Raw genomic sequence first — 12,178 nt, 5'->3', positions numbered from 1 at the left:
GCTAAATTCGTCATGTTGACATTATTATGTGACCTGAGCAGCGCAAGTTGAGACACTTTACTGCCATTCACAAATACATATTTGGACGCATTAAACTTTCTAATTATTTTCAGCTTTAAATTATATTTTGAATTTCAGATTTTTAATTTGGTCTTTTGGGATTCCGAATATCCTTTGGTAGTTTAGAACGTGAAGAGAAAAATCAAACAGCTTCGTAAACAGTAACGTTGGACTGTCTGTGTGATAAGAGTTTCAGTAATTCTCATGCAAACATTGTCATTATGTAACAGGAATCAAACAAACTGAACCTTAGTTACTTAAGCACAGAAATGGCAAACGTTCATCCTGGGCTAGCGTTCCAGCTTGGCAACTGAATATTTCCAAACAGCTGAGGAAAAGAACTCTGATCCCCGAAGGTCATCATCACTTTCACTAGCCTCATATCTAGCTACAGTTAAAACGGATGGTTATGGGAGGAATCTGCTGTTTTGTTTTGTCAATATTGGATCAGTGATGGTTGGGTTTGCTCAATAAGGGTCAAGGAAATGAGTAACAAGGTTTTTTATAAACAGCTGCTTATACATCCAAGACAAACTTTGAGCCGTGACTTTGGATTTGATATTGTAGCAAAAACAAATAGTTTACGTGCTTGACGGATCATACAACTATTGATGTGTGCAACTTTTGTGAATCATAGATGTTATTTCACAAATACACTCTTTATGCACTGATCTGCCCCCCCCAGGAGTTGTTCTGCTTGATCAGCTGGTTTTAGGGATTTAGGCACTTGATGGAATAAACCACCATAGCAGGAATGTTTATTAATAGAATGTTTTCACAACGCCGGCATATTGGCGGCACTGAACGTAAACAATGTCACTGAACCGAAAGAAACTTGCATATTTTGCTGATTATTACTGCTGAAAATGATCAATTATTATCATGTTTTGGTCTGTACTAATCGGTCATACCAGGAAAAACATTTGGAGTACTATAGACTGCCAAAAGTTATAACAAATCAAGGAGAAGAGTGCAAAAAACTGTCTGAGGAACAAAAGGCGTTTGGCCAAACTCAACCAGGATTTCCAGGGCAAGAATCTTCACAACATTTGTGTCTTTTCTTATTATTTCCAGTCAGGTAGGTGAAATATTACGCTAATATCTTAATTAATACTGCTCGTACGTATCTTTACCACCTACTAACTTTAGTTTGTCAAACTATTGCGCCCTTTCCTGCTTATTAAGACCTTTTCTGATGATTTAGCAGCTTTCACACATTTTGTCCATGGTTTAGATAGCATAAATAAGCAGAACAATGTATTCAGTAGTACATTAACTGTGCAATCCATGCTGTTGTTTACATCTGAGTATAACTAGTATCTAGATACCTGACCAAATCGTGACGAAAGTATTTTATTTTGATTTCATATTATTGTTGGCTTTAACATTTCTTGCATTTTATAGTTTATCTTAATTATATCCAGAACAGTACATTTCCGTCTGAATTTGTATTTAATTTAATGTTTTTTTGTTTGTTTGTTTTTTGGATGATACCAAGCCTCCCCTATTTTTTGTTGGCAAAAACTGTGGTTACCATGGTAATAAGACAGAGGTAGCAAAAAATATTATTTGTCCGTTTTGGTCATTTGCAAGCGGAAGTTTTACTCTGACACTTCCCGGAAGTTCTCCCCGACTGTTTTCGCTGCCAGAGGGGGATTTGAGTGCGAAAATGGCGACGTCTCGTCGCACTTCCCAGCAGCAACAACAACAAAACTTATCCTCCCCACCAAGACCCGACCCCAGTTCCCTCACACCTCCAGAATCACCCACAGACACCGGCGGCTCCGCGGCTGGTGGGGAGCCGGAAAGCATCGGGGATCCGGAGATCACTGCTGAAATCTCCGCTCCGCTCCTCAGCACCAGCAGCAGCAGCTCCAGCTCGAGCAGCACTAGCTCGTCTACCACCGGCGGGGGCAGTAGTGCGGGCTCCACTCCCGACTCCGGTAGTGCCAGTCCTGGAGGCAGCGTCTGCGGGACGAGTGGGGCTTTCAGGGAGCTGTTTGAGGCCTGTAGAAATGGGGACGTCTCTCGGGTGAAGAGGCTGGTGGATTCGGTCAATGTAAACGCAAAGGACATGGCCGGGCGAAAGTCCACCCCGCTTCACTTCGCCGCAGGTAAATACAAATATAGAAATGTTTGCGAGCAATCTCGACCTGGAAAGCAGCCAGGCAGACGGTTTGGGTCGCAAAATAAATAGTAAAATGGGGCTCGAGGGGTTTAAAGGAAACGGGGATAAGGGGAATAAAGTAGAGTTTGGCCAAGTTGGCCAACAGGACAATCATGCAACATCTAGTAGAAAGTTAACCACTCCGTGAGCTATATCGGTCGGCTCGTGTTTGTTTTAGTTTGATGCGCTGCCGAAAGTGAATAAAGTTCAACATACTGACTGAATGAACCGCTGTGCACTGGGAGATGATCGATTCAAGTAATAAACATCGTGTCAACCTTACAATTTGTTCTCGAATGTCCAAAATTAGTGTTTACTTTGATTCGCATGAATGTACGACAAACTGAAACACGACCATCGCGTGTTACTCGTGTTCCTCAAGAGCTGTCAAAACACTTAATACAAAACATAATTTAGTAAATATTGTATTTGGTGCTTAAGAAAAAATATTACGGTAGTTTATAGTTTATTTTGGGTCACAATATTATATAAACATTGTTTAGTTTTTCCACAGTAATGGTTAACCTGGAATTATGAACGAGGTTTAAAACTATGTTTTCCAAATTACTAAAATATTTGTTTATTCTTCATTTTATGCTTAATTAGAAATTGCTCTTTGTAAATGCAATCGTTGCAAAATGATTTTTTAAAGTATTTTAAAATTACAAATGGCTGGATATCTTTTTTGAAGATATCAAATTGAAATCATAGATATTTAGAGACAGTTTTAAAGCAAATGAAGGAGACACATATGTCCCGCCCTAGCTTCCTGTTGCAGTAGGAAATATGTCCACACAGAAAGGAAAACTGCACTTGCCAAGGCATTTCATAGGGGGATTTAGTTACACCAGGAGTTATCTCTGAAATGTATTTTCCTTTAAATTAGCACAAATAAATTTCTTGTTGGGTGAGCATGTCTATAAGATGCGTATAATGCATGTGTTATATCAATAAAATTATTGAATGATCATTGTACACACTTATTAATCGTCTTTGTGGTCAATTGTGGGAAACCGGTTTATTTCCGTCCTCTTCATATCCAGTATGAACCAAAATAAAGTAGTTTTCTGTTGAAACAGGTTCTCGTATCATGACTAAAATCATAGATAAGATTTGACATTCAATGGAAAGAACAGCAGCACAAGTGTAAATGTTTTTTTTTTTGGTAAGCATGACTGATATGCACGTTGTAAACTTTGTAGAGATGAAAGCTGATATGTCTGTTTTGCAGGTTTTGGAAGGAAAGATGTTGTGGAACATCTCCTGCAGACGGGGGCGAATGTGCATGCACGAGACGATGGAGGTTTGATCCCGCTGCACAACGCCTGTTCCTTCGGTCATGCCGAGGTGGTCAGCTTGTTGCTTTGTCAAGGAGCCGATCCCAATGCCAGAGACAACTGGAATTACACTCCGCTCCATGAAGCTGCCATTAAGGGAAAAATTGATGTGTGCATTGGTAAGTCCCTTTTGTTCTGTCTCTTCTACATTGATAACAACGCTACATCATCTGAAAAGGTGTTTCTTGAGTTGAGATTATTGGTTTGGATTGGGATAGGGAACGTGTCAGCTTTGTAGATGGAGGAGACGAATGGTACAATCTCGCCTTAGTGAATTCTGAAGATGTATGGCTTTAATTTTTCCTGTGTTTTGCCTGAGGAACAGTTCTCAATAAGGGTTAATCATGTGGCATTCTTCTTGATTAGCTGCGGTGACTGACACTATTACACAGCGCTCAGTCATTAATCAGATCTTTACTGCTTGGTATTCATGAGAAATTTAACATTGCATCTGAGGGGTGAAGAGGGCCAGTAATGTGGCAATGGAATGTCGTTCAACATTTCGTGCTTCTGTTTCCTGCATCACAATGGGGAGATCATGAAATAATCTGCTTGATGTGTTTCCCAGTCTGTGTTTTACGTAATTAGGCTGCGGATTTGTGTCTGAGTTTGTTTCTGAAATAAAAAGGGTGTTTGAAATTGTATTGGGATTGTGTTTTTTTTTTTCTGAATTTGTTCAAAAAGCACACTTCTGCTCATGGCAATCTTATCCAGAGTGCCACTTGCTACATTTTTAGCATAATCCAATTAAATGGGAGAAAATTTCCAATTTAAAAACTTTGAGATAAGAATTATCTGCACAATCTTAGGGAGAATTCAGAGGCTTGAGGACACGTATGTAATTTCACATCTCTTCATCTGAAAAGATTGAAATAGATGTTCTCTGGCTTTTATCTTTGCGCTTGTTCATCAGAAAAATTATTTTGGAGAGCTTTAGACAGGCTGAGTCATTCCATGTACAAGTAGACCTCCCATTTTTATACTTCAGGCTGGAAATAAAACTTCTGTCCTTGAGATATTTCTGATTCAGTATTGATCATAACATTCGGCAAGATAGGCCTTAGAGGGAAGTTGGTTCAAGATGTATGCTGATGCGGGTAAAGCAGTTGGCTTGTTTTTTGTTGTTGCCCATTGCTGTAATGCGTACTAGGCAACCTCTGTTCAATGTCTCGATTGTTGCCGTCATCTCTGGTTGACGCCCTAATTGTTCTTAATCCTCAGGCTTGGTTGGGTTTTGATAGAGCCAGTAAATAAAAGACCAAGAGAAACATTTAGCTTCACCAGGATGTTTGGACATGCCTTAACCAGAAGGTGTGTTTACGTTCAGACAGGATGTGTGGACACTTTTGGATTTGGTTGTAATCTATATAAACAGTGGAATGTGTTTTAATTTGCTTTTTTATTTATTTTTTATTTACTAATTATTTAAAAAAAAAAAAAAAAAAAAGTAAACCCCCACTGGGCAGACATTTTGGCCACATGTCACCATTTGTTCAACATTTTGTGCATGAACGCCAATTTTTATGTACAAACATACATTTACACACTACTGTTCAAAAGTTTGGGTGGGAAAGGCTGCATTTTTTTAAACAATTAAATACAGTAATAAGAGTAATTTTTAGAGTAAAATTGTATTATTTAAAATAAGTTCTGTTTTGTTTTAAAAATACCATTTTAAAAGTAATATATAAATATAAAACATAATTTATTCCTGAGATGGCAAAGCTCAGTCTTCAGTGTGACATAATCCTTCAGAAATCATTTTAATATGTTAATTTGGTGCTTAAGAAACGTTCCTTATTATTAAAGTTGAAAAAAGCTTTGCCACTTGACATTTTTATGGAAATCGTGATCCAGCTTTGAATAGAAAGTTTGAGGAAATGGCATTTAACGTATACTCTTTAACATATACTCTTTTTGTTTCAAATAGAGATCATGATTCTGAACTAAGCAAAATAACATGTAATTTACTAGAGGCTGTGACAAAATATTAAATGACCCTTCGCAAGCCACATTTCGTTACTGTTGCTGCGTCTAACAAGCCATGGCACTCTCATTCCTCGATTTCTAAAAAATAAAATTGTGAAATTCAAATTAATCAATAAAATCTAAAAAATTGCCCAGCCCTATGATAACTATAAAAATGATTCATTTTGGCGCCGATAATTGGTCGACCCCAAGTATGAAACAAAGTATCAGCTTTGAAATTATGTACGAAATTCAAAAAATACATACTGATAACCATAAAAATGCTTCTTATTGATAACCGATAAATACCGATAACCATTAAAATGCTTAATATCGGGACGGATGATCGTCCAGCTCTAGTATGAAACAAAGTCTCAGCTTTCAAATGTTGTCTTTTTGTATGAAATTCAAACAATAAATTGCGATAATCATAAAAATGCTTAATATCGATAACCTATAAAGGCCGATAACCATTAAAATGCTTAATATCGGGACGGATGATCGTCCAGGCCGATAGGCGGTTGAACTCTAGTATAAAACAAAGTCTCAGCTTTTAAATGTTGTCTTTTTGTACGAAATTCAAACAATAAATTGCAATAATCATAAAAATGCTGAATACCGATAACCTATAAAGGTCGATAACCATTAAAATGCTTAATATCGGCACGGATGATTGTCCAGGCCGATAGCCGGTTGAACTCTAGTATAAAACAAAGTCTCAGCTTTTAAATGTTGTCTTTTTGTACGAAATTCAAACAATAAATTGCAATAATCATAAAAATGCTTAATACCGATAACCTATAAAGGCCGATAACCATAAAAATACTTAATATCGGCGCACATAATTGGCCAGGCCAAAGGACAAAGTCTCAGGCAATCACTCTTGTAGGCTAGAATATTTATTTCAAAATGATCTTGCTTACTCTTTCACAGAAAACAATATATTGATGTAAAGTTTCTAAGACATGTTTGTGATAGAAAGCCGTATGCGAGGGAGGGATAATGGCCATGAATATTTAGTGACTCACACCTGAGAGACAAAAGGCCGTCCCCTAATGGCCCATCAGTGTGACTGTCACTATGAGGCAGGTAACAAAGAATGTGAGGAGAGTAAGATAATGGGGGGAGTTTTGGTCATTTGTATTTTATTTACAACACAATATAATCAAAACATACATAATAATGGTCAAAGATTATTATTGTACTCACTGACTTAACCACAGAGATGTGAACAGGCCTTGTGTCATTCCTGTTCAGCAAGTGAAACTAGTAAACCGTACCTGATATTTAAGTGTTTGCTGCTTCTTTCCATGGATTCAAGATAAAAAAAAAACATAGTCACAGAGCTTATTTTACTATAGAAAATCAGTGAGAAATAACATCTGATGTTGGTACAGCGCTCTCAGAAGAAAAGTAAAATCAGCAGTAAAAATCAGCAAGATTCATGTGCGGCGCAGGTATCAGATCACTAAAAAACAAAAAACATCTCTGAGCATGTTAATATCAGAAGAATCTGTATAATGATCTTGTAGTCACAGATACTTTGTACTATGTAAAAAGGACATTTTATATCTGAGAAACAAATTATCATTTAGCACTTTATAAAACTGTATTTGGGAACAGAGTATTAATAATAAACATGATCTAGACATTCTTATACTCGTAGCATTCATCATGTTACAGTGTACGCTCATATTACTTTTATATCGTTTTTTGTTTTATATTATATAGAACATTAAAACTTTATTGCGTCATAAGAAATTTAGATACAATGAACTACCTATCATTTTCAAACTGTTTCACTCGATTTCAAACATTTTAACCAGGAATCATAGTTTAGGAAAAACCAAGCTAGTAAATGTGTTTAAGCTTATGTCAGAATAACATGTTAACTAATGCAAAAAAGAACCGTTACTTTCTCATCAGACTGATCTCTTCCTCTGAATCAGCCACGCGTCGCGTTGTGTTCTTCATCTGAGGTGAATTCTGTGTTATTCCTCTCAGCGCGTCTTCTGTTTCTGAAGGTAAATTCTGCTATTTCACTCAGCGCGTCTTCTTCCAGAAAGTAGCCGAGATAAACTTGATGAATCGTCAAGCTTTTTTTTTTTACGATGATGTGGGCGCTAACATGCTGCGCTTCGCACTTGGCTGTTTATCATATCAAAAGCAAAAGCAGCTTGTGGGCGTGATCACATTAAAAATAACTAGCTCTGAGGGCAAAACTATGCATCACGTTGGTTTCATATGGATTACTTTAGCACAGAATATTTGTTTTTGATAAGACTTGATTTATTTAAAAGTAGAGATATCAAGCTTTCTATAGATATATCTCTCTTGTCTGTGTGCCAAGTATTCACTGAGTTTAAGTTCATTTTATTGACGCATTTCTAAAAGACTGAGAAAGCACCCTGTTTATTTTCTTTAATTTAAAGAAGCACACAGTTCAGTTTTTATCGTGAGTGTGCACAAATAAAAGTATACACTTAATGGTTTCTAATGATGTATAACACTTATTTGTGTGACCAAAATCGACAGAGTATTTTTAAAAAACATGAGCTGGTCACGCCGGCGTGACCGGCGACCCCAGTGAGTTAATGTGTTGTGACAGATCAGTTTAAGCGCCACGTGAACTGAACATTTCTTCCTCTTTACTAGTTATAGGACAAAATAAACTTGAATGAACATCAGAAGGTATGTTGTTTCAAATGGAGAAAGACATCAATCCACGCCATTTTTTTAAGTTCAAGTACAACAACGTTAATCTACTCTCCTGTCTGATTTGTTTGTCGAACTGAAATGGCAGATTTGGCATTATGATGGGCAGATTGCTTATCAGTTAAACTCCCTGTCAAGGGTCAGTTGCCTCATTCTATTAAAAAATGTTTAATTAATTTGAATGAATTATTAAAAAAATGTTTGAGTAATTCAATGACTCACTCATAAATACTTCACTTGTTCCATTACTGAAAGAATCAGTGTCTTTGAATAAAACACTTAAATGAATGATTCAATTTTTTAACATCACTTGTCAACATTGTAATCAACAAATGTTATTTGAAGCTAAAATACTTTCAAAAGATGATTTGCTCCATTTTAATCGCCACAATAGTCATCAGTGTTTATATGTGAACTATAAGCCTTTATCCCAGTACTTCTGTGATAATATGAATGATTCGGCACACCAAACACAGATTCGAATTTTTCTGATATGACTTTAATATGATTAAACAAAGGTTTAATCATTGACATTTAGAAATAAGAACGTGTGGGTGTTTTAAATCAAGATCGCAATCTTTTAACGATTAATAGTGCAGCTCTGCTTTTGATTAATTTAGTGCATCCTTGCTAAATAAACTTCTACCAAACTTATGAACATCAGGGGATGTGTGTAAAAAAATAAACAGCACTTTGCTATTTTTTCCCTTTAGAAGCCTTTTCCCCTCTTATCTTCATCCTTTTGGCACCCAACAAGTGTTGTCACCTTTGCCCTTTGTTCATAATGAATAAATAATTAGCATCCCCTCTGCTAATTAGGATTGCTGCTGGCCTCCACTCATTAATTTTTGTGCCCATCAGCCCAAAGCAGCAGGGGGCTTTTTGAAATTAGAGGTCGTGCCGTCATTCCTTGCCTCAAAGATGGATGACGATAATGGTGACAGCATGTTTTAATTTTTATTTCTGCCTCTCCGCCTTGCTCCTGACTCTTTTTAACCGGATGAACAAGTTTGATCTCCCCACTTTCGTAGCCTTGAGCTGTAACCATCCACTCTTATTTTCCAATACGGCTAACCATTATTGCGAACGCTAGGGATGAAATTAACAATCAATAAATCGATTAATCACAAACGTCCTGGATAATATGTGTATGTGCCCGTGTGTGTGTTTGCAAGCCCTGCGAGTCATTTCTTCCATTCCCTTCTGGGTTTATCAAATTGCTAATGATTTCACTTGGCACTAATGGCCATTTTCACCGTTGTCTAAGTATGTCGAGAAATTTAATGAACGGCAGCTTGCAGAGATGGCTGCGTCTGATATATGCATGTATGCGAGACTCTATGAATGCTGTTAGAACAGCAGGGATTTGTACATGGTTATGCATTAACCCAAGCACCCATGTTCTCTCTGAAGCTCTCAGTTAATCGGCCCTCTCAGTGTTCAGTCGTAATTACCTTACTCTGCTGATCACACTCCAACCACCAATTACTGCACACGCGGCAGCCGTTGTTTATTCAGAAGGTCCTTATGACCAACTGTAGGTCTTGGCACCTGTTTTAATGCTGTCGGTTCTGGGTTTTTCGTTTGTATTCTGAGCACATATTTTCACATGTTTATTTCAGGGTCAGTGACACATAAGATTGTACGTAAGGGACGGAACAAAAGGAATCTATTATAAATGTAGTTTAAAACGTACCACATTCTATGAATGTGCTTTGTTTTATATGGTTTTGAAAAACTACACTTTTCATTTTCAGTTTGTTGACTGAAATATGGTGTAACGGCTATTTAAAAAGTAAAAATGTTCATAGATGTTGAATAAATGTGAGTTTTCTTGTCTTAATCATAATTTTTGAAAAACATCTTCCAGGGTCAATGACAAATAAGGTTGTCTATGAAAAAGAAAGAAAACGGTCTAATAAAAATGTAAACAGTCTGTTTAAATTACATGTATCATGTTTTTAAAACGGCCGCTCCCATGATAGTTGATTGACATGAGCGTCTTACCTCAGACTTGTCCTACAATAGCTGTAACAGTCTGACCTCCATTGTTTCGATGCCGGAGCAGGGTTGTAAGTTAGACAAGAATATCTCCGATTGAGCGATTGAGGTGTTGTGTTGATGTAATAGTGAACATAGTGGTCGTTATTTACTCCCGACATCTGAGAAGATGCCGTGGATTACATTTGTGTGTGAAGGGAATGCGCCTCCCGATCTACATAAATGCGTCTATGTTCGCGCAAATCATTCGTGATCCAGCTTCACCTACAGTAGAAGTGAGTATAAGGTTTTTTTTTTAATGAATCTCTGCAATCACCTTTCCTAATAACATGCTAGTTAGCAAGTTTCGTGGCCCAACGCGCTAAATGCGGCTAAAGTAAACAGGCTCATCACTCCACATAAAGAATAGAGGGGCGGGGCGAGCAGACCTCATTTGCATTTAAAGGAACAATCGCTTCAGAATGGTTTGGTTTTTGCAGAGCTCATTTTGACATGGTAAAAAGGGTGTTGTTTTACACAACCTTTGAGAATTTTTAACCAAAGTATATTATAGAATTTTCATTAAGACCCTGAAGAATCATATCAACTTGTGGAAAATGGGAATCCGATGACCCCTTTAAAATGTATTTTATTTCTGTGATGGCAAAGGAAAATTTTCAGCAACCATTACTCAAGTCTTGAGTGTCACACAATGCTTTAATATATTTGTGGATATAAAATAAATATAATGTGTTTTTCAGAAATCTTTGAATAGAACCGCATTTATTTGTAATAGAAATCTTATGTATAATTATTATGTCTTTATTGTAATTTTCGATCAATTTAATTGAAAAATAAAAAAATGAACTTAAAAAGATTCTTAAAAAGAAAACTACTTTATTTTTTCTACTTTAAGTAGATATGTCTTATTTTCTAGATTTAAGTTACATTTATTTATTTATTTTTGTATTTTTTGTGGCAGTGCTGTAATTAGCATGCAGTTTTTAGCACCATTTTTTTCTTTCAGAGAAGATGAGCCATAATAGTTAATAAACTGTACAACAACCAGGATTTTTTATTTATTTGTTTGTTTGTTCCTTTATTTTTTAAGTAGTTTTGATTAATTCTTTATTATTTTATTAAAATATACAATAATTTTTTTAAGACTTTTTTTTTTTTTTAAATTAAACTCAATAGTTTTAATGATACTGAATTAAAAAAAAATACAAGCCAATAAAATAACCATACTTCTTTTGTAATAAAACTGGACAGAAAATGTTAATAGTAAATATTAATATATTAGTTTTATTCAGTTCTGAGCAACAGAATCAGATTTAACTGAACTTTTGGCTCATATTTTTGGCTGATTTTTCCTCTTCAGCTAAATCCTGAAAATGCCATTTTCAGCCAAAAATTTTTTGGTTAAATTTAAAGTCTAATAACTTGAAAAAAAAAGTGGTGTGATAGCCATGTAAAAAGTAATAGAATATTAAATTATCTGGTATTTTAGGATACATATGCCAAATTCATACTGCAATTTGATGGCTTAACACAGCAAGTATGACATGGACTTTGATACTAGGCTGAGGTGGGTCTGAGGAGGCGTAATTTAGTCTGGCTTTGATGCAGCATTGTGTCTTTTACACTGAATTTTAGGCTGGCACAGAACGGTGTTAAAGGGATAGTTCGGCCAAAAATGAAAAATTACTCGCCCTCATGTCGTTCCAAATCCGTAAGACCATTGTTGATCTTCAGAACACAAATTAAGATATTTTTTGATGAAATCCGAGAGCTTTCTGACCCTGCATAGACAGCAATGCAACTGACACGTTCAAGGTCCAGAAAGGTAGTAAGGACATCAATAAAATAGTCCATGAGACATCAGTGGTTCAACTAATATTACAAATCTATGAGAATACTTTTTGTGCACAAAGAAAAAATAATGACTTTA

At 36.2% G+C, this 12,178-nt stretch overlaps 1 protein-coding gene across 3 annotated transcripts in view; it reads left to right on the top strand.

Moving 5' to 3' along the window:
* Window positions 1-1,657: 1,657 nt before the first annotated feature.
* Window positions 1,658-12,178, top strand: part of tnksa (tankyrase, TRF1-interacting ankyrin-related ADP-ribose polymerase a) — a 125,992-nt gene continuing 115,471 nt past the window's right edge. The window contains exons 1-2 of one of the 3 annotated variants that reach the window (XM_051092811.1): window positions 1,658-2,174; window positions 3,459-3,683. In XM_051092811.1, the coding sequence (XP_050948768.1) occupies window positions 1,730-2,174; window positions 3,459-3,683 (670 nt within the window). In that variant the 5' untranslated portion in view covers window positions 1,658-1,729. The remainder of the gene's footprint in view (window positions 2,175-3,458; window positions 3,684-12,178) is intronic. The other 2 variants (XM_051092813.1, XM_051092812.1) reach the window with 2 other exon arrangements.

This window comes from Labeo rohita, chromosome 21, assembly GCF_022985175.1.
Source record: "Labeo rohita strain BAU-BD-2019 chromosome 21, IGBB_LRoh.1.0, whole genome shotgun sequence".
NCBI lineage: Eukaryota > Metazoa > Chordata > Actinopteri > Cypriniformes > Cyprinidae > Labeo > Labeo rohita.
This window is presented reverse-complemented; position numbering and strand designations above follow the sequence as displayed.